Consider the following 22,390-nt stretch of genomic DNA (forward strand, 5'->3'; position numbering starts at 1 on the left):
CTCAAGGTGGGCTCAGGTCAGGCCAGTTTCAAGTACTGTAGCAAGGAATGTTTTCCTTTTTCTGAGCCTAGTGAATGCTTGGCACACAGGTGTGTCATTTCGTTGTAGACAGAAATTTCAGCAGGAGAACGTGCCGGGAGCATCGCACCCGAACTCATACCGAAGCACCCACGTCGTTTCTATCCGCACACGTGGCCACGCTTCAAAAAGTGCACTCTCAACATCACCAAAGCTTGAGTGCATGTCATCTTAGCTTCTTATGATTTCAGGTGGTCGTTTAAAAGTGATGCCAGAATTTGTTATTTAATTATACGATATGTTACAACATCTACGATTCAATTTCAGTATTATCAGACATAAATCTGCTAATTAAAGTATAAAGGTCAAGCAAAAATTAGGCTGTCAGGTGTCTTTTAAGTTGCAGTAATTAAGTCACTTTTGCCTGTCTTGCAAACTTAAATCAGAGTTAAGACTTACTTTATATAGTAGTGTTATTAATAATTGTACCAGTTACATTAGCCCCTCTCTCACAACTGTCGAATGAGTTGCAGTGTTCTACTGTAAAGTCAGAATATGCATATACTATTTCCTATGTGTCAGTAGTGCGCATTAATCGAGCATAACCAGCGAAGAGCTCCAGCACAATGGAGCCCTCTAAGCGTGTTAGCCCCATTCGACCGTAAAGTGTTGTGACAGGTGCGGTACCAGCGGCATATGGAGCGGCGCCAGTGCCGGCAGCGGCCCCAGTGCGACCAGTGTGGCAAATGCCTGAGCAGCCAGACAGCGCTGCGCAACCACCGCCTCTGCCACGGACAGGATCGGGGCTTCAGCTGCGACCAGTGCGCAGAGAGCTTCAAGACCAGCACCACGCTCAAGTACCACCAGTAAGTTGCTACGTTTAGATGCAAAAATACCATTGCACCAAAATTCCGGTACACAGCAGTCTTCCTGTTCAAAGAGACACTAAAGAGAAAAGTAATTTTGTTTGTATTAGTGAGTGACCGTTCCACTACAAAAGCACCACTTGAGCACTGGGAAGATGCTCGGTGAGTGAGGAAACTTGCAAAAAGAAAATACGGGTATCGATGCCCCCCTTGCTGTTTCTGCACCAACTCGCTGAGAGGTCGTAGATATTGTGACACGATCGACGAGAGGCCGACAGGTTTGTCCTGAACATTTCTTTGTTCCTTCATCACTTGGCACACCCCACCACGGTGGTCTAGTGGTTATGGCGCTCGACTGCTGACCCGAAGGTCGCGGGATCGAATCCCGGCCGCGGCGGCTGCATTTTCGATGGAGGCGAAAATGTTTGAGGCCCGTGTGCTTAGATTTAAGCGCACGTTAAAAGAACCCCAAGTGGTTGAAATTTCCGGAGCCCTCCACTACAGTGTCTCTCATAATCACATCGTGGTTTTGGGATGTTAAACCCCAGATATTGTTATCATCACTTGGCAACTGCTTGGCACTCCCTGCACACACACACACACAAACACACACACTGTGTTGCTCTTCTTCGTTGTCACACTTGCGCCATCTTGTCCAGCTTCGGTCAACTGCATTCATGGGCTCCAAGAACTGCGTCATGACTCTCGTGAGTTCTTGTTACACTTACGCTGCCACTCTCTCCTCACAGGCGTACGCGAGTTTTTACCGGTAAAAATGAATTGCATCGTGTTCTACATGGCCCGGACACTTAAAGGACCCCTGACACCAAAATTGAAACCTCGAGATGTTTGTGTTGTTTGATTGTCCTGTATATGTGGGCACTTCTGACCGATTATTAGTGGTGAACGTAGCCTTTAAGATATTTTAATTTGGTTTTAAAGTAAGTGTGAGTGCTCATCTGAGTAGGCAGCACCTCGTGACATCACCACTGGTATGACGTAGATCGAGGCCCCGTGTGACATTCCACGAGTAAAGCAAGTATGGCAGACGTCACAGAAGATTTGCGGGGCGCACACAATACCACGACTGGCACCTGGCGAGGGCTTGTTCCTCACCCCTCTCACTGTTGTCGGGCTGCTCTCAAGGTAGTTCGAGCTGCTTAGGCCAGGAATGCTTCTGTTCTTTCTCCTGATGGGACATACGCTTAACAGGCTTAACATACCAAAGCACCCACATCGTTTCAATCTTTACTGCGTGCGGGGCCCTGATTTAAAAACTGCTCTTTCAACGACATCAAAGCTTGAGTGTACGTGATCTTAGGCGCTCCCCCGCTGTGGGGCGCTAGTTTCTTATAGTTTTAGGCGGGCGTTTCAAAGTGACGCAACATTGGTTGCAATTAAAGACGCTAGCATTAATTATACCATACGTCAGAGCATTTACAATTCAATTTCGGCATTACCAGACACAAAGCTACAAATTACAGTAAAAAAGTCGCAAATAAAAATTTCGCTGTCGGGGGTCCTTTAACAGAGCAAGTTGCAGGAAATTTAGAGCCACTGTGGCCAAAAAATGAAAAGAAAAAGAGACTGAAATTCGTGACACCACATTGACAATCAGGTACTAAAGTTTAGGCGTGAAATTCAAAAATGAGCCTTCAATTTTCTTTTCATCCTTAGGAACCTGTGATGGCCAGATTAATGATAATAGATTTCTCGAAGAATAACTTTTCGGTCGTCGCTGATTTAGTATTTTCACTTTAATGTCCCTTTATATTTGAATGATTGGTCAAGAGCAAACGTTTTTTTTAGGGGTGTGCGAATATTCGAAATTTCGAATATTTTTCGAGTAGTGCTTGCTATTCGATTCGATTCGCACTGAAATTTTACTATTCGAACTTCCCAAAGACAAATGCAGTCAACATCCGGTTGAAAGTGACCCCTTCAGATTTTCAATATGCTTCACCTCATTACACTATCGTATTGCGGCAAAGCTGCCTTTCAAGCTCCGTTACGGTCGAACACAAAGTCCGGTTGGAAGTGGTCCCTAGATTTTCAATATGCTTGACCTCATCACACCCCCGTATTGCGGCAAAGCTGCCTTTTAAGCTCCGTTACGGTCGAACTGAGGCAAGAGACAGTCAACGTTTGATTGGAAGTGGTCCCTAGATTTTCAATATGCTTCACCTCCTCACACCCCCGTATTGCGGCAAAGCTGCCTTTCAAGGTCCGTTACGGTTGAACTTAGCCAAGAGAGAGTCAACGTCCGTTTGGAAGTGGTCCCTAGATTTTCAATATGCTTCACCTCATCACACCCCCGTATTGCGGCAAAGCTGCCTTTCAAGCTCCGCTGCGGTCGCAAATGTATTACTCAAGAAAACGCTGGTTCTAATATGGAGATGAAAGATGTGGCAGAGTTGGGGGCTCAATTAATGCTGTTTTGGACTTGAAATTTGGGCAGGAAGTCCGAAAAATCGGACGCCTAAGCTTTTTAGCATCCTAAATTTCAGATGTTCTTATATATTGACATCTACGAGGCAGATTTGGAACTCCGGACTTGAAGGGCGCACACCCTTGTCTGCCACATCAGTTGGGCTTCCACAGAAGTTGAAAGAGAAGGAGAGGCTGAGGAAATGGCATCTCTGCCTATCATGTGTAAAGTGTTGTCGGCAACACTTTGGTTGCACCAAATCATGTACATAAATACAATTCGGCCTCTACATTGCCTCATTCTTGGTAAGAAAGACAACTATGAAATATGACCCCACCAGCGCTTCATCAACCTAGCGAAAAGAAACACTTTCATGTTGCTATCTCACAAGAACATACTTAGGGATTCTCTGCAACTTTTTCTGTAATTTCACTTCGAATTATTCGAAAAATGGTTGAGAAATATTCGAAAATTATTCGAAATTATTCGATTCGATTCGCACTCAATCTTTATTATTCGAATTCGCTTCGCACCCAAAATTTTGCTATTCGCACAGCTCTAGTTTTTTTTTTATTGATCACGGAACTGTACATGAAGCTGACTACTTTCATGAAAGCACTATGTTATGTTACATAATATTTAAAGCAGCACAAATGACAGGACAAGAGGACAAGTTGACACAACGAACGCTTACTCGCAACTTTAAATATATTATGGAACCTTACTAACTAGCCCAGCTGTCGACCTTGCTACAATGTTATGTTACACTGTCAATGTTATGTTACAAGTAGGTAAACAGAAAGAACAAATGTACATGAGCTCTCTTCAACACCAGTATGCAAGAAGTTGTGCCTGAAAGCAGCTGCTGCATCAAAGAACTTGTTTCGCTGGACATTGTACGTGATTAAGTGAGTGGCACCTACTGTGGTCCTAAAAACGAAGTGCTTTTTTTCTAAAAAAATGCTGTAGGTCAATAATTTGTGTGCACTTATGGTAATTTCAGAATATAAGTCAGGCAATGGACAGAGCAATGCTGTTGTCCTGTGGTATAGTGACTCTAGTTACTAGAGTCTCTAGACTGTGTGTGACTTGAGATGAATTATAATGCCATTTTGTAATATTGTGGCTGGGATAGCATGTGCATGCAATCAACGTGTGATCAGGTTACCTGAGTTCGCACAATGTTTAAAACCTTTTGGTTCGGTAAGGAACTAAGGGCAAGGTAATTCTCTTGTATATAATAACAGCAAAGTTCATGGATTGTAGGAATCGAGTGCGCCCTCCCCTTTGGCGCCTCGTTCCCCAACTTGCGCGTGTGTTGGCCCCGCGCGGCTCGAGCGCCAGGAACCACCGTTAATCGGCAGTATGGCGACCACGGCGGCGGTGCCAGGCCTTCTTGCTTGGTGCGAGCCGCGCGTTGGTCTTCCCCACACGAGCCACGTGTTCGGACATGCCCGGTGCATGCTCACGCCACCACGCTAGCTTATGTCACTGCCAACGCCTGTCCCCATTGGCCGCCAGTGACAACCCCCTTCCCCCTTGAGCTCGCTTCTGTCTGGCGCGGGCTTGCCCGCGTCAGATGCTCTCAGGCTAGCACGAGAGGTTGACGCGCTGCTCTAGCAGGCGGCTTCTCGTTCGTGTGCTCGACTGCTGCCCTTGGTGTGATAGTCATAGCGCCGCTGGCAAGCGTACTCGATCGGTCTTGTGGAGTTCCCTTTATGGCCTGCAAGCCCGTGACTGTCGTACTGTGCTGCATCTTGGGTTAATAAACCCGTGTTGTTTGTTGACATCCTGCTTCGAGTGCCTTTTCTGCGCCGTGCCGGAGTCGACGAACCCGGCCGTAGCGTCTTTGTTCGCTGCGGCAGTGGAGAATGTCGCGTCCCTTCACGGTCACCTCGTAGGGTAAGCTTTGTGCTAAACCTATCTCCACAGGATGTAACAAAGAATGCAGTAGGATTGAGCACTCTAGTACACTATGATTCTGCTTCTGTTTTTTTAACACAAAAGTGTTTTATGCCAGGGTCCACCAAGAGTTCAGAGACATATTTCCGTCACGGAAATGACGTCGAAAAAATTTACACGATCAGATGGTAAAAAAAAAAAGTTCTGTCAATGGGCGTCGAACCCACGACCGCTCGGTCCACAACAACAGATGCCGGGCACACTATCCACTGTGCCACGGTCACAGACTCTGGCGGCTTTACAAACACGCCTTTTATATCCACCACTCTCCCGGTCGGCGGGGTGGTGTTGCCCTCTGGGAGCAGTAAAGTAAAGTAATTCGTCATTACTGTGGCCTCCACGATTAGCACCTGCAACGCATTGCACGTCCATCCCATTCGGCGCGTTTTCAATAGAAGTTCAATTTTGTCAATGCCTTAACACACCGCGAGGTGGCGACCTTAACCCAAACGTGGAAGCGTCGTAAAAGCGTCTGCCTCGCTCATAGCATCACACTAATCTAAACCAAAAATAGATCTGCGACGCGCGCCTGCCTCAACTGGCTCTAACACCGCGTTCCCCGCTCACGCACTCACCCCGAGAAAAATTGACGTTAACATTGACGTTAATCATTTAGCATGGACGTTAGTCGTCAGGATGGAGATGTACCACCAATCATCAAAGTGGGTGCATCCACGTTAAACGGTGCTATAGCTGCCAGACATCAATATACATTGTGCAAACTCTCTTATATCAATGTACAGTAAACATTCAGTTACTTCTGCAAGGGCACGCTTTACTTTCGTGTTATTTCGATTCCTATGACGGAGGGATCAACCATCTTTTTTGTGTTCTACATTCTTCATTCTTGTTCGCTGAGAAATAATTATCAACAGTAAATGTAAAATAAGTAGAGCTGTGCAAATAGCAAAATTTTGGGTGCGATTGAGTGCGAATCGAATAATTTTAGAATATTTCTAAAAATATTTTTCAAATACTTCGAAGCGAAATTACAGAGAAAAGTTGCAGAGAATCTGTAAGTACGTTCTTACGAGACAGGAACAATTACAAGTCACAAACATGGTTAAAGAAACAGATTTATTCCTAAGGGGGGATGCGGCTTTCGTATCGCAAAAAATAACAAAAAAAATCGATTTTCGAAAATCGCATTTTTAGTTTCTGTAGCCCCTTTTCTGATTCCAAAATATCGTCACTGAAAACTACGTACTAGTGCGGTAAAAATTTGCTGTGTTTGTCGAGGTGGCGAAAATTATTGCGAAAATCCGGGCGCCACCATCTTGGGCTTGTTGGAAAGAGCATTTCTCCGTCTTCAAATTTCCCACTTCAGCTAGGTCCTCCATTCAGAAAAAAGCGTACAAAAAGCAAATGTTTGAAGTTCATTCGGAGGCCTTCAATTGGCTGCGTCCGCCATGTTGCTCCAGCACGCCTCGCCATTGGTCCGAACCTCGCTTCAGGAGAGGGAGAGCATCGTCTGCTGCTTGCACGTGCGAGGTCACGGCTGCATTATTTGCCATAAAGAAATTCTCACGTATACCATTTTTTCCAAACTGCAAAGAAAGCCCGCAACACAAAAAGAACCACGCGACCAGCGCATTTGTGCACAGCGAACATGCTGCTCTCGGCCGTGGTTTGAGCGAACGAAATCGGCTGCGGCCCCGCGACTCGCCAGCTCCGTTGCAGCAGTAGGCTGATAAGTTAACGGTGATTTCTTGGCCCGCGCTCGCTACAACTTGCACCGTCACACACGCCAACTGACTGACGCGAGCCAAGAAACCACCACCAACTTATCGGCCTACTGCAGCAACGGAGCCGGCGAGTCGCGGCCGCAACTAATTTCATTCGCTCAAACCACGGCTGAAAGCAGCACCTTCGAGACCTGCTGATGCGAAGAGGACAACAACGATGCTAGAGAATAGAACAGCCAGCCAGCGATCAGGCATTGTCTCTGTTTCTCACATTACAATATATATATATATTTATTGGGTCCCTGTGCACTGTATTGGCTATTAGCTTTCAACCTTAGTACATTCAGCTGCACTTGTCAGTAACTGTTAGTTAGACAGTAGCCCTGAAGCTGTATTTACACTGCCATCTGATTAGACTGGTGCATGAAACTCTCCAGCGAAATAACTGCTCTGAGTGTTGTGTTGGCGAAACTGTAGATCTTTCAGAAGTGAGGATGAAATAGAACAAGGAAGTAAAGGAACTAATGCATCAGGATAAGTGATGACTGTCAGATGAACGTTTATTTGAAGAAAACCAGCCTTTAATCTCAGAATAAATATGCATACATCAGTCACAATTACAGGAGCAAAACTCACAATCTTTCTTTCAAGAAGTTTATCTCTCTGTCAGATAATACAGTTGAGAGATCACTGACACATTTCTTAAACACATTTGTTACTAATGTAATTCTTTATGAAGCCACTGTAGTGCAAAACAAACGCACAAATAAGGAACACAGTACCAGACACCGGAACCAGACACTATGGGCGGCATTATGTGACATCCGGTACTATGTTCCTAATTTGTTTTTCTGTTGCACTACAATGGCTTTAAGTATATTAGCCAACTAGCCCGGAGACCAGTTATTCTGAGTTGTATTCTTTCTCCCACGCAAAACGTCCGCAGGCCTTTGAAGGTGAAATGGCCTAATATAGACTGCTATGATGTTGCAGTTTGCAGCAGTTATACACTCCTGTGTTTTTTGCACCTTTTAGTAGCTGTAGTATTGGCAGGGACCTAGCCATTGCTGGACATGCGGGCAAGTGTACTGTTAATGGTGCCGGTGCCAGTTGTGGAGCCAATTGCTAAAATAGTGCGAGTGGGCATGGCAAAGGGAACTTCTAGGTGAAACACCATGTGCCATCATTGTCACCATGTTGTGTACTTGTCGATCATGCTATGGCGGTGCATCTGAACTTAATGTGGAAGTCGAGACTCGGTCCGTCGGTCCTTCTTCGTGTCAGATACAACATAGTGAGCAATTGAATAAGCAGACCAGATTGAAGACGAGACTTCCAGCTCTGACTTTCAAAGCTGGAAGTCACTTCTCTTTGTCCATCCCTATTGCACCCTTCACGCTAATCAAGGGATGCAGTGCGCAACCAAATGTCCGCCGGCCACTGCTCTTGTCCGTTCTACAGGCAGGCAAAGCACGGTGCCAACAAGGCGTTCAAGTGCGAGCACTGTTCCAAGGGCTTCAACTTCTTGGCGCAGAAGAAGCGCCACGTGAGTCGCGTCCACCTGCGCCAGACCAACCATGCGTGCACCATGTGCCCCATGCGCTTCATGACCCGGCGTGAGCTCATGCTGCACCTGCTCTGCGGACACAAGTGTGAGTGTTTCTTTTGTTTTTCTCTTCTTCCTGCAGCCGTCTGCAAATTACTGCCTTCTATGTCGATCATCAGCAGTGTGGAGTAAGTGATTGGCACAACTGTGTGGGGAGACAAGAAAGAGGAAATAAATGAGTGTGCATTTTCATCTGAGTCTGCAGCCAGACCCACTTGTGCCACTAAATTTTCATTATTATAACCGATAATTGTTAAATTGTTATAGCCGTGTTGCACATAAGGGAGGCTGCGGAGCTGCTGTTAGAGTGCTACAGTGGTAGGGCAGCCCCTCCCGTCCACTCTCTGTCTTCAGATTGTGGTAGCTATTTTAGCTCGATAAGTGGCTCTCACGTCGTGCTGCATGAGATATGGATTGCAGCAGCAAACCTGTGCACTACCATCACGTGCTGCTTGATGCTGGGGTTGGGAACAACTTGTGTATTAATAGGAAAGTAGTAGCTCATAGAGGTCTGAAAACATGACGGATGGGCCAACTGTCAAGAGATGCAAGGTCATCTTCAACGTTGTTTGGTCGATGGTCAATGACAAGAAGCGTGGCATTATGACAAACCATATTTTGCTCTATGCCGATCCAGTAGGATGGGGTGTATCTGCCTTGTTCAGCACTGGACCAGCTTGGAGGTCAGTGATTCACACCTTCTGAGTAGGCTGAAGTTCTGGTCGATCACTTACAGCATGTCGCGTGTTGTAATCGGACTCTCGACATTGTCTGGCCTCGTGCTCGGAGGTCTTGAGTTGAGCTGCATCTGGTACTGAAGGTATCAACAGTTGTGCTGAGAGAGGTACATGCATTCGCAGTCTCCGACTAAACAGCAGCTCTGCGGGGCTACAGCCATTGTCCAAAGGGGTTGCCCGGTATGCCATCGGTGCCCTGTAGGGGTCGGACGACTTGGGGTGTTTAGTCCTTGCGATCTTGACTGCGGCCTCAGCACAGCCGTTGCATTGTGCTTGGGGCTCGAGGTCTAAGTCTGTGTCTAAACCACCAGTCTCTAGCAAAAGCCAGAAACTCTGAACGAAACTGCGGCCCATTGTTCATGGAGTTTCAGGAATTCCGTGCCTTGAGATGATAGACTTCGACTTTAGAATGACAATGGTCCCTGATGTTTAAGTAATGCAATCTCAGTGTAGTGAGAGTAGTATGTAACAAGTAGGTAGCGTTTCTCGTTGACATGAAAAAGGTCCATGGCTACTCTCTGCCAATGTCAGTTGGGAAAGGGAGTTGGCATAAGTGGTTCGCTCCAAGGCTGCCTCTGCTTCATGCAGCTGACACATTTTTTCACGGTGTCGGCAATGTCCTTTGATATACCTGGCCACCAACAGGACTCCTGGGCTCACCTTGTACACCTGACGATTCCTTTGTGCCCATTGTGAAGAGAGGCCAGCACTGAAGGTATCAGCAAAACAGGTATCAGGTACAGCTGCCCTCTCACGAGAATTCCGTCATGTGACGTAAGTTCATTCTTGAACTGCCATTATGGCAAGCACTCCTGGTGCACTCGTGACTTCATCTTTGGCCGAGCCGTTTGAACATAGTTCTTCAAAGTTCTGCAGATAGAGTCTTGACCCTGCGCATCCGCAAGTCTCTGCAGACATACGTTTGGTGCACACATGCCGGATGAGGCCCTGCTCGAAGTCTTTGACCTCCTCTACGAGGTGTGTCGTGTCCTGTTCTTTGAGTGGCTGATGAGACGAAGCATCTGCTACAACCAGGTTCTTGCCGAGTACGTGCTGCACTGTGTAGTCGTAGCGCATCTAACGTGACACCAAGTGACGCCACTAAAGAAAAAATGCTTGCTCCGTGTCGTAAAGGCCTGACCACACATACGCGTTGCAGCGCGTCGCCGAGTCTACATGTCACGCTCTGCAACGCGTACGTGGGGTTGGGACCTTTATGCTTCGAGTTCGCACCGCATATATGGAGTCGCACCGCATATGGAGTTCGCTCTACGTTTTCGCCGCCGTGCGCGCGTGCGCATGGAGCACCGCACGCATGGAGCAGCCCCTGACGACTTGCAGCTTTTGCGATTTTTTTGAATGCCGACAACTGTGTCGTCACTACCGAGCAGATGTCAAATTAGGCACTGGTGGAAACTGTCCGCGACCAAGGTGACAACGACGGATCTTCGGAAGTCGACTCGTCGCGCGCTTTGCCATCTTGCGCCGCGCCGCGGGTTCGCGGAGCCAATCTCAGAGGCCACGACTAGACGATGACGGAGCAGCGTTGTATTGCTGTCCTACGAACTTTCAGTATTGCCATCCCTCACAAACAAGCAATAGAGCAAAATAATGCAGTTTTTTGCCGCTAAATATGTTTTGGGTGAGCTCTGCTTTCAATTCCCCTTGTGTTTAATTTGTGCGTTTGTTTTCCGAATTTTCGTGCTGAAACTGGATATAACGAGAACCTTTTTATAGCGAATTTTTTCGGGAATTTGTCAATTTCGTTATATCCAGGTTTAATTGTATGCACTATGTCATCTTGCATAGTAGTATACCAAGGTTTAACTGTGTACATGAACTTGAAGAGGTTGGTGGCACTTCTAACTTAGGAACGTATGAACACATAGTGTCCATTGTGAAAACATATACATGTAAATGTGTTCCCAGTGGCACCTCAGCACTCCTGTTACACGTTTTCTGTTTGCTTGCAGTCCAGCCAGAAATGTCCGACAAAGGTGCTGCCCTGATGCCTGATGGAACGGTAAGTTTTTGTTTTGCCTCTGTGTGTTCCTGGTTGCTGTTATCAGAGGGCCTTGATGAAACCTTGCCCCTTGTGGCAGTGGCATAGCCAGGGGCCGGGCACCCCCCCCCCCCCGCCCGAAATTTTCTTTTTGCTATGGCATACAGAGCCCAAAATGACACTTGACCACATCTGCCTGCCCTGCCCCCACTTCAAATCAAGAAAGTGACCCCCCCCTCCCCCGAAAAAATTCCTGCCTACACCCCTGCCTTGTGGTTTGTTCCATGTGGGGTATCCGTGCTTGTCCCTGCTCAAGAAACCTTTCTTTCTTTTTTTGAGCTTCTGGAAAAAGATGCTTTAAGTTGTATGTTGCAGTTGTCATTTAGTAAAGATTGGGTACATTGTGTCATATTTATGACAACCTGCTTGCATGGCAGGGGCCACTGTTTCAGTTGCACATTTAGTGTAGAAGCTTGGACGTGTTGGTGAAACATTGGAAGGAACACAGCGTGATAAAAGACAGACAAGGAACGGTGCTGTGTGTGCATCGCCCTTCCTTGTCCCCATCTTCTATCGCGCTGTGTTCCTTGCAATGGTTCAGTTGAAGCCCTTTATACAACACATGCACCAGGGAGCGGTTCTTGTCCCTTATATGAGGGGGTCTCTTATAAGTAGGGTACCACATTCTCACTTTATCGACCCCGGTTTCAATGTAGGCACACTGCAACTAAAGTAAGCACAAAACAAGGCTACCCTCAAAAACTTAGCAAAAGTGCCGTTGCAAAGAGTCTTGCAGTGGTCCATTACGGCCAGAGTACAGATTAGCATCCCCTAAGTCCTTCTATTTGGCGTTACCTCACAAGAATCTGTCGGTCAAAAGTCCCTCCTTCCGGGTCCTCATGGGTGATTGTAGGTTACAGAGGAAAGATACAATTAAAATTTTGGGGGTAGTACTTGATTCGCGATTGGGATTCAAAGAGCATTAGGGAAAAATTGGAACTTATGGCAATCGAAATTATTGCTTACTTTCAAATGCCCTGTTTGGCAACTGGAAATGCAGCAAAAATGTATATCGGCAAGTTATTTTCCCTACAGTCGCCTATGCGGCGCCTGTTTGGTGGCCTCAATACCCAGATTCAATAACAAAGCTCAATGTTAACTCCTTACATAGAGTACCGTTGTTTGTGCTCACTCGAGCATACCGCACAACATGTACAACGGTTTTGCAAGTGTTGATGAAGGCACCACCATTGGAATTGAAGTTAGACTGTTTCTTCTCCCTATTTACTCTACGGCAACCCACGTGTTACAGGCCGTTGCATAATCATCCTCATACTGTAGAGTGCATAGTGGACCCAGGGAGTGGTCATCCCTCGGAATGCTACCAATGTACTTTTCAGCGATTGACCACAATGGAGGCAGTTGTTTTGTCTAGGACAGCAGTGCTACATGTATATACAGAAGGATCATATACACAAATGTCTGCAGGTTCAGCGTTCGTGGTTATGACTCGTACAGAAAAGATCATTAAAGTTGGAAGATTTAAATTAGTTAATGCCAGTGGAGCGTACTGTGCAGAAACCACAGCAATAACTGAAGTACTACTTTACTTACAGGATAAATCCTTTTCAGTGCCAGTCCACATATACACAGATTGCTTGTCGATGTTGACGGCATTGACAAATACCAGAATTACAAACGCCTGCATTTTCAAGATTAACTGATTAATTAGCGTGCTCAACAAAAAGTCACCTCTTCATCTTTTCCATGTGCGCGGCCACTCGAACCTGTACGGGAATGAGCTGGCAGATACGGCGGCAGCTGGAGCATTGAAGTACGGGATAATTCGATCGTCAGAATTATCAGTTGTACAAATAACTTAGCACTAGTATAAAAATTGGCACAGGGATAATAATGATAAAGATTTGTACAAGTTGGTTCCTAATATTTACCTCATACCTGAAATGCCAATTGCTTTGCTTGCATTTGCCAGGTAGATATGTCGTTAACAGAACATAGTGCAAGAGCTTCTTGATTGGGCACAAGGGCAGTTGCACTTTAAAGGGTACAAGTGTGGTTGCACTTGTGCCCTTGGAAAGGTTGAAGTGCTTCTCTACCGTGCATTCCCATTGCAAGAACTTTGTTGTATAGCTGATTGACCCACTCCACGTTATAGTAAGTAGTGAGTGTACACGTCTGTCGTTTCCACAATAGATACAACTGCAACTAGCAGCCAATGGTCATACAATTAAGTTTAAAGTGTCTGTTACAAGCGAGATTATTGACTCAAATTGAAGAATAGCTTGCATTTTACAACCAGTGTCTGTTACAGAGGATGGAGAGTTTGGATGGCCAACCATTTGGGAGAATGGTGTCCCTTATATAAACCCAATTGTCTGTTACATCAGTGCCCCTTATAAAGGGGTGCAGCTGTATTAATAAACATGCAGCTGTTGAGTGCAACTCAACAGCTGCATTTTGTTAAGATTGCGCACATGATGCAAACAGTCAAGATTATTGCAGAGCTTGCACAATCACTAGTGATAAAGCTGGAAAGTTCGATGCGTTATGTATAAAAGACTGCGCATCCCAGCGATTATGAGTTGATTGACGGCCGACGCTCTGTTTGCCGCTATCAGTGTACAGTGTGTATTGCTGTAGTTTGACTTTCCTTTTCCCGGCCACAAGTTCGGCCAAATAAAGGGTTTTGTCTTGGACTCGCCGACTGCTGCCTTCGTCGATGTCACGACCCCGTGACAATATTAATTATTACCATTAAGTGGAAGTCCCACCATGCTTCAATGTAGGCTACCACTCATTAGTTTCCTTGTGGCCAAACATAAGCCGGCCTGTGTCCCAAAGTTTTTCTATATTCGTAACAGCCAGATCACAAGTATGCTTTTCTGCACGATGGATGCTGCATAAAGTTGGCCTGTTTGTCTCATGCTTGAATTAAATATTATGCCACCCACTTTAAACAGCTTGTGATAATTTAGCATGACTGAATGAAGTAGTTTGAGCTGTTTGAAAGACAGATACAGCTGTAGCAATGCTTTAACTACTATAAGCACTTTTAGCTAAATTTCTTTGAAGTGTTTGAGAAAGACCTTTAAAAAGTATCATAAGCTGCCTTATTGTGCACTAATGGGAAGATGGCCATCAATGGGGAATTTTAAAAATTATTTTCTTGCTTAGAACAAAGGAATGTAATTATAAAAATCTCCATACAAGAACTATTATTTGCTTTGAATTGAGGTATAAAGCTGATCTCAATTAGGACACCACATGGCATAAATTGCATCTCAGACTGGAACAAAATGATTTCTCCAATTTGTGATTTTTTTCTCATAATATTTACGAACCTCAGTGGTTGGAAAATATTTTTAATGCAAAAAAAACGCCAGGCCTCATAATCCATCATAATTTTTTTCAAGTGAGGAAGCACCCACTATGCCATTATTTGTCATTCTACGGAGAAGCGAGGTACCCGCTACACATATGTAAGGCATTATGTGCAATTTTTGGATGCTGTGGCTGATGATGGTGAAGAATTATGGCTAAGCTCTTTGTAATAGGATGGAAGCTTTAAACAGCCCACTTGTTAAGCAATTCACATTGTGTGACGCCTGGTTGTTATTTTACTATTTTACCATGCTATATATTACCTATGTTAACGCGATTCCTTGCCCGACATGACGCCTGTATAGAGTCATTTTGCGAAGGAGTTTCAAGCACTGGCGTGGCTCTGTGGTAGAATACTTGACTGCCTCGCGGAGGGCCCTGGTTCAAGTCCCATCCGATCCTGGATATTTTTTTGTCACTTCACGCGATAGTGGTTACGGACACCAGCAGCAGCGGCAGACAACAACGCCACCAAAATCAGCTGTTGTTGTGATCTCATAACAGCTTTTGCTGTAATTTATTTTTCGTAGAGTAAGTACTAATTACTGTTCTCTGTTGCAAACGTTTGTTATTGCTCTAGGAAGCATGATACACGCTCGCATTCTCGCTGAATAATTTAATATCGCCTTGTTTATATGAACGACTTTCGGTTTCCATTTCTGGGCGCCGAGTTGGACAGTGATGTCACTGTGTTGGAAGCTTGAACAAGTGGGCCTACAAAGCTGTAACGCACACATCGTCTGCTCTCGCACATGCAGGCAATGCCTTCAAAACTCCCTAAATATCTAAAATTCTGTAATAGAGAATATTAATGTGTACAAAATTCCAGTATACGAAGAGATCTTTGCGGAGTACTGAGTTAACGTACGATGGTATCGACATATTGTGACACTTCATGCAACTGCAACTATAGGTGCGTTTCTTTGCATTCGCTGAGCGACTGCAGTGAAAAAATGTTTAAAAAGGCAACACGTTCGGAACTATGTTGCTGCCGAGAATTTACACCAGCAGAGAAGTCGAATACATGAGATTTCTGCAACAACAATTCTGTGCTTGCCTGATTCATCTTAGCACCGCCAGGTGGCCCCACCGATCCGTCCTCATGTTTACGGCTACGGTAACCCCGGTACGCTAAATCAAAGAAGTGTTCGAACAAAGTAAAATGTTTGCGTGACAATGCGAAGCTGTTCACAGCCGATGCTCTCTTGGCTTGCCTGGTGTAGCGGAGCTGTGAGTCACCACCCATTGCACGTCACTCTAATGTGGTCCAATGTCATTAAAACACTTCCTACACAGTGATGTCAGTGTCAGTCACGCTAGCGATGGGTCTAGATTGCGAGAATGAGCATTTAGGCACACTTTGGATGCGAATTAAAATATATTCTAAAAGTTGGCTGTGTCCAGCACTTCATGCTGAGCATCCTTGCATACAGAGGAAGCCTGCAGCAGGCTTTTCATAGCCTCAAAATTTGGTGACACCACCCCTTTAATGAAGCTGCATGTCATTAGGCTGCAGCACATTGAAGATACTTTGGCTAATGCATTAATTACAAATTATCATGCAAAAATATTAACGGTTCAACATGGTGACGAGGTGAGCGCTCTTTACCTGCTGTAACAATAGGGCTGAAAGTGAAAAAGATCCTCTCCTTTATGCTCACACAGTATTCTTTTTCCGAGCATCTAAACATCATTCTGGTGACATTTTTCACATTTATTTTGTTGTATCTGTTTATTGATTGTGGAATGTTGTACACGAGACCTGCGAAAAGAAAGCTTGGTAAAAAAGGTGTGCTGGACAGGTTAAAACGGAATATAAAAGTCATGCATGTACCATGCGTATTTGTGAGTGATTACAGCAAAACATTGTCATTTGCCAGCAACGCAACGTAAATATGCACTGAACGGTAATGTGCAGTAACCGTGAAATACAACTTGACCTAACAGGTGCGTAGTAGCAATGTTTTTTTTTAACCTCTTGCGGTCCATTGTCCGGCCCTGTCCGACAACGCAACACAGCTGCAGCAGTCTGTGGTCGGGCACTGCTGGACAAATTCTTTCCCGGTTGATTCACATGGGCGTTTCCTCAATACATTATGCGCCATCTGTAAAGTAGCATTCTTTTCCTTGAGCTTTGAGTCTTTTAGTTTTGGACCAGAATGGACGAAAGGTGGCAAAAGGTTCCGAACCGCAAGGAGTTAAAAATAGAAATTTGTAGCATTCCAAGTCGTTGCTTGTTCGAATATTCGAAGTTGTCCGAATATTCGTCTCTTTAACCACATATTTGGCTGTGGTCTAATATTCAGGAAAATCAGAATATGCATTTTTCTAATCGAATATGCTTCAAATAAGAAAAATATAAGATTCGTACTCAAAATTTCTAATATTCGCAAACCCCCAACTCAGATATTCAGACTCAGTGCAATACTACCAGGACAAAATTGCAAACATGTCACATTTTGGCCAGGCTTGTGGAGGCATACACAGCATGAAAATTGCGAATAATATTTCTGAGCTTCGAATAGCTGAAACGTCTTTGAATACTATGGAATAAATGCAAGTTTTGCCAGTAAAGGGCTTGCTCCCGAGCAGCCACACAGCACAAAACATATAAAGTGTGGGAGAACGCACTGCTCAACTCCAAACGACCAATGCTAAGCAGTTCAGCAAGCCGAGGATGCTGCCAGGGCTCCTGGCTGTCACCTAGGAGAGGGAAGTAATCCCTCATAATTTTGCCGATTCACAATAAAGTTGTTTCTGCTGTTCTCCAAATATACTAGCAATTCACTGTTTTCAGTACAGTAAATCAGCACGATTTCTTTTAATGCATTTGAGATGGTTGCCAAAATGGCTGGGACATTGGAACGACGCTATATCAAGGTATAATTGTGTCAGTAATGTCAACCATCAGGTGAGCTTGGCTTAAAATTGTTACGTAATGAAAACACACCACAGATAAAGGTTGTGCAAAGTTTCTTGTTCCCCGCAGAGTGCGCCGAGCCTGAAGCTGTTCCGGTGCGAGCACTGCGAGTACGTGTCATACAGCCGCAAGGGCTACCTGCGCCACCTGGTGGACCACACGGGCGTGTGGCCCTTTGCGTGCGACCTCTGCAGCAAGGGCTTCATCGAGCGAAACCAGGCCGAGCGGCACATTCGCACTGCGCACACGAGCGAGAGCTACCCGTGCCCCCAGTGTCCCCGTGTCTTCGTGCTCCCTTCCAGTTTCCAGGATCACCTGCAGGCACACGAGGAGCAGCGAGGCAGCACGTGCAGCCAGTGCGCCAAGTACTTTGAGACGCAGGGCCTGTACGACCTGCATCTGCAGGTGGGTTGCACATTACAAGTTGCACAAGTGAATGTAGTGAATCCAGCACGCTTTGTGCTGAGGTTGTGCTCCCTCAGTTTGGTAAAAGGCTGTCTAATGTTCGTGTTGAGAATCCTCTCGTGCTTCATTTCTCCATGCAGTGCCACCTCTCCAGTCGTGGTTGGTAGTGCCAGTGACTATTCCACATTTGTGACGATGCCACTTAGCCATCTATATTCATGGGCCTGATTTTAGCAGTGCTGTATGCTACCTACCAAGCCAAGCTTGTATCCTACACACGTGCAATGTCGTTGTCTCTATTAGTTGAGCATGCTAGCAGCAACACATTTAGGGCCAGCTATTTATAAGCTGTTCTTTTTCCCCATACTTGAATGTTTAGTAAACAGCAGCAATTTTTCTTCTGCTATATAGTGTATAGCATGTGCTCATTTTCAACTAATTGTTGTTCCATTCACCCAACTTATTACTGTGACAGGCACACCATTGATTCTTGAAAGACACTTGAATGAACCAAAAGGAAAGTTTTTTCAATGTTACATTCGCAAACACCATGTCGCCTTCACCTGGTAGGATTTGGTCATTGCCCTCCATGGGCAGTGACTAAGTCCTACCATTATCCTGACTCGGTGACGTGAAGGCTGAGCAGGCCTTGCTGAACTGGACAAATTAGTACACAACTAAATGCTTTGGCCACTGACTCCCCAGGCCAGCTGATTTTGTTGTCTGCTTCATGAAAGCTAAGTTCAATCTGTATTTATGCATCAGGAGTTGTGCAGCACTGGCCTGCCTTTGCTTCTCGCATATGCAGGGAATCACTCAAAGTGAATGACAACCTTCAGAAGACAAACACGGTGTTGTGGATGTTGCCTGGTCATGTTATGTAATGATGTGTGGCAGATGTATAAAAGAGGCCATGTACAAAGGGGTGCGATTGAATTCATTGCGTCTGTTGATTTCTGGGCGTAGCAGTAATCTAAACTGTTTACGACAGCTTTCAGTGACTTATGTAATTTCAAATGATTCAAAACGAATACTAACTAATAGACATATTTTATTTAGGGCGTGCGAATAGCGACATTTCATCTCGAATCGAATATTGTCGAAGAGTGGCCAGAAATATCGAATCGAATATCGAATACAGAAGATTTTATTGAGAATTGAAAGAAAAAAACAAAGCAATGAAATCTGACATAACGCGTGAGTGACTGCTACCAAAAGACTATATACAAATAGTCATGCAGAAGCACAAGCTGTTCCACACGACCTGTCTTCAGGCTCTCTCGCCGTGATGTTACAGTGTGTTCCTGCGGTTGAAAACATGCGCTCACTGGGCACCTCAGTAGCAGGAATGGGAAGGCATCGCAAAGCGATTTCGACGATATATGGATAAAGTGCAGCTCCATGCTGGTGGTGCGGCTGTGGCCACTGCACAGCAGGAACAAGCTTTCACATGTGAAGCCAATCACCGAGTCTTTCGCGGACAAAGTCGGGACGTTTTATGGTGCTTGCGCCATACGCAGCCGAACTATGCAAGAAGTCCATGCCTTCGTTTCGGACGAGAAGTTGGGAAGGGCATTCGTTTTTTCTCGGAAAAAACAACCAGGTAGATTTCAGCAAAAAATAAATGCTTGATTCTGGGGTTATTTGAGGTGACGTAAAACATGGAGTTGATATTTCACCAAATCGAGCAAGAACAAAAAGGTTGGCTCATTAAAGTTAAGTAATTAATGAACACATAGTCACGAAAAAGACTACAGGTTGTATATACACATGACTACCACTAATATACAACAGGTAGAACTTTCCTAGAGTGCATGATTTTTTTTTTTTTAAATCTTGGCCCAAGTTAGCTGGGACAGCCGGTATATCCTTAGCATGGAAATTTGTTTTCCTGAACTGTCATTACACATGCATTTCTAAAGGCCCCTTTCGCATCAGTCAGCAACCAGGGCTTTGCACGAGCTTTAATACGATGAATTTGGCAAATCCAAAGTTCTGGGGGTCAAATAGTCTGTCCCTTGTGCAGGCCCACTCCCGTGACCTGCACTACCGGTGCCACACTTGTGGTCAGGGCTTCAACAAGATTGCCTCGCTCAACTTCCACACCATTGTGCACAAGCACGAGAAGGCGGGCCCCAACACATGGAGCCACGCGTGTGACGTGTGCAAGAAGCGCTTCAAGTACCGGGCAGCTGGCCGCTCACCGCTACCGCCACTCGCAGGAGACCCGCTTCCAGGCGACCTGTGCCAGGTGACGCTACACTCCGAGGTGGGTCTTTGGAAGTGGGTGGTTGGTATTACGACCACCTGTCGTACAACCCCGTGTCTGTCACGCATAGTAACCAAGTGAAGAAATGTTGCATGTGACCATGACTGGACAGTGCCAAAAATTTAGGCCGTGTTGTTGTGCAAAGACTGCTCAGTGCTTTCTACCTGCACTCAACTCCTTCCATTCAGTAAGTGCACAAGCGAGCTTGGTAGACAGCTTTATGTCTAGCCAGAGTGTATTTTACCGTAGATCCACGTAGGACATATAGGACATGCAGCGAGAAGGGCTCTCCCAATACATGTCTATTACGAAAAAGTGAAGCATAAGTGGTGCCGTGTGAATGCAAAGGATGTTCACTATTCAGGAGTACTTGCAGAAATTAGCTAGAGGTGCTGTATGACCGCCACAGATGTAGAGACCACCGATTTGAATCAACATAGAGGCTCTGTATCAGGCGCTGTAAAGAAATAATCACAAGAAAGCCATCTGAATGAAACATAGAACATTTAGACAGTAGACATTTGCGGATATTCAGTATTTGAGTATATTCAATGGAATATCTTGACACGTTCAGTAGTTGCTTCTGGACATATTTGGAATGAATGTGTATGAAATTGGAAACATTTGGCATCGAGGGCTTTAGTTTCAGCGAGCAAGTCAGATTGCAGTTGACTTGGCTCATTGCCGAGACGTCTCTGGTGGAGAATTGGTTATCACCAACCAATTTTTCAGACATCCTCAATTACTTGAACATTACCAAAACATGCCGACGTATCTGAAACATGGGGTCTGTGCAGTGCCTCACTTGATTTTTCAGATGTGATCCGCATGCGTGATATTAAAAAAGATGTATTGCCATGCAGAAAACTGACACCATTCGTGTTTGCTCACTGTACTGTCATTTTCACTGCTGTCCAAGAGCTATGCAGCGGCTAAAATAGATATACGCCAACTCGACGGCAAACTTTGGCTTCAGTCACCCAGTGAAATACTACTGGTAGTTCTGACAGTCAAGACAATGTGCCATGATGAAAATTCATCACTGGTTAGCATAGTGGCAGGTGTCAATGGCCGTATGAAATCTGCCTCAGCTGTGCCTTTGAGTGTGCACTCTACAGCTGCAGCGGCCTCCGATTGGAGATTGTGCTACTGTTCACCTGGATAAATGATGGCAGTACAGAAACGGCATTTCCGGAAACGGAAAAGGGACACTAAAGAGGAACAATGAATTGGTTTAGATCAATAAATGTGCTTTGAGAAGTCTAATGTCGTTAATTTTGCATCATAGATTATTATAGAGGAGAAAATCAAGTTCAAAGTTTCATTGCTAAATATCGTGCCGAAATCTCCACGCGTGACGTCACGGATTCAAAGTGTATTTATTGTATTTTGGCGCCATTGGCTCAACAAAATTAACCCAAACTTGGTATGTTAAAGGAGTACTGACATGAATTTTAAAATTTTTCGGGTTGTTGCTCTAAATGAAAGCACGGGTGTCGAGAACCCTAAAAAGAGTGTCGTGGTGCCTGGGGATGCATTGCATATATTTTTAATACCGCTTCTTTCGACCAGCAGTTTCGGTTTTGGTTTCGAGAGGGCGGCTTCATAGTGACTTGTCAAGTCTGCCGTGATGTCACGGGCAGACTGCAACCCACGAAATATGCACCTGCTGTCCTTTGCTGTCAGTCGAACGTGGTTCATGATGAGTGAACTGTCGTCCAGTGCCTCCGACAGCGATTTCTGTGATTTAGGCTGCATGCAGAACCCAGACTTCGCAAACAAGTGAGCTGACTTGAAACGTCATAGGGCTCTCCATGCGGTGAAGCGCCTTGCAGATGCTGGGAGATGAAAACTTTAAAATCAAACTTAAATATTTATACGTGTTTCCCGGTGCGGTGTGTGGGGAGAGAGCGTTAACACTACATGCCAAGGAAACCAAAAACGTCCGTTTTGCTGCACTTCAAAATCGTGTCAGTACTCCTTTAAGTCATGGACCCCTCAGAGGACAATGCACTTAATTTTTACCGATTAGGAACTACGTAGTCCCTAGTAGGCACCGTCGAAACATGTGACGTCACGGCGAATGGTGC

The 22,390-nt window shown here is 45.3% G+C and overlaps 1 protein-coding gene across 1 annotated transcript in view; it reads left to right on the forward strand.

Moving 5' to 3' along the window:
• LOC119391885 (zinc finger protein 26-like) overlaps positions 1–21,123 on the forward strand; it is a 52,492-nt gene extending 31,369 nt beyond the window's left edge. Inside the window, exons 8-13 of the mRNA XM_037659536.2 lie at positions 697–884; positions 8,421–8,611; positions 11,276–11,325; positions 17,696–18,031; positions 20,058–20,300; positions 21,118–21,123. Coding sequence (XP_037515464.2) covers positions 697–884; positions 8,421–8,611; positions 11,276–11,325; positions 17,696–18,031; positions 20,058–20,300; positions 21,118–21,123 — 1,014 coding nt within the window. The remainder of the gene's footprint in view (positions 1–696; positions 885–8,420; positions 8,612–11,275; positions 11,326–17,695; positions 18,032–20,057; positions 20,301–21,117) is intronic.
• Positions 21,124–22,390: the final 1,267 nt, after the last annotated feature.

The sequence above is a fragment of the Rhipicephalus sanguineus genome, chromosome 4 (genome assembly GCF_013339695.2).
Source record: "Rhipicephalus sanguineus isolate Rsan-2018 chromosome 4, BIME_Rsan_1.4, whole genome shotgun sequence".
In the NCBI taxonomy this organism is placed as follows: Eukaryota; Metazoa; Arthropoda; class Arachnida; order Ixodida; family Ixodidae; genus Rhipicephalus; species Rhipicephalus sanguineus.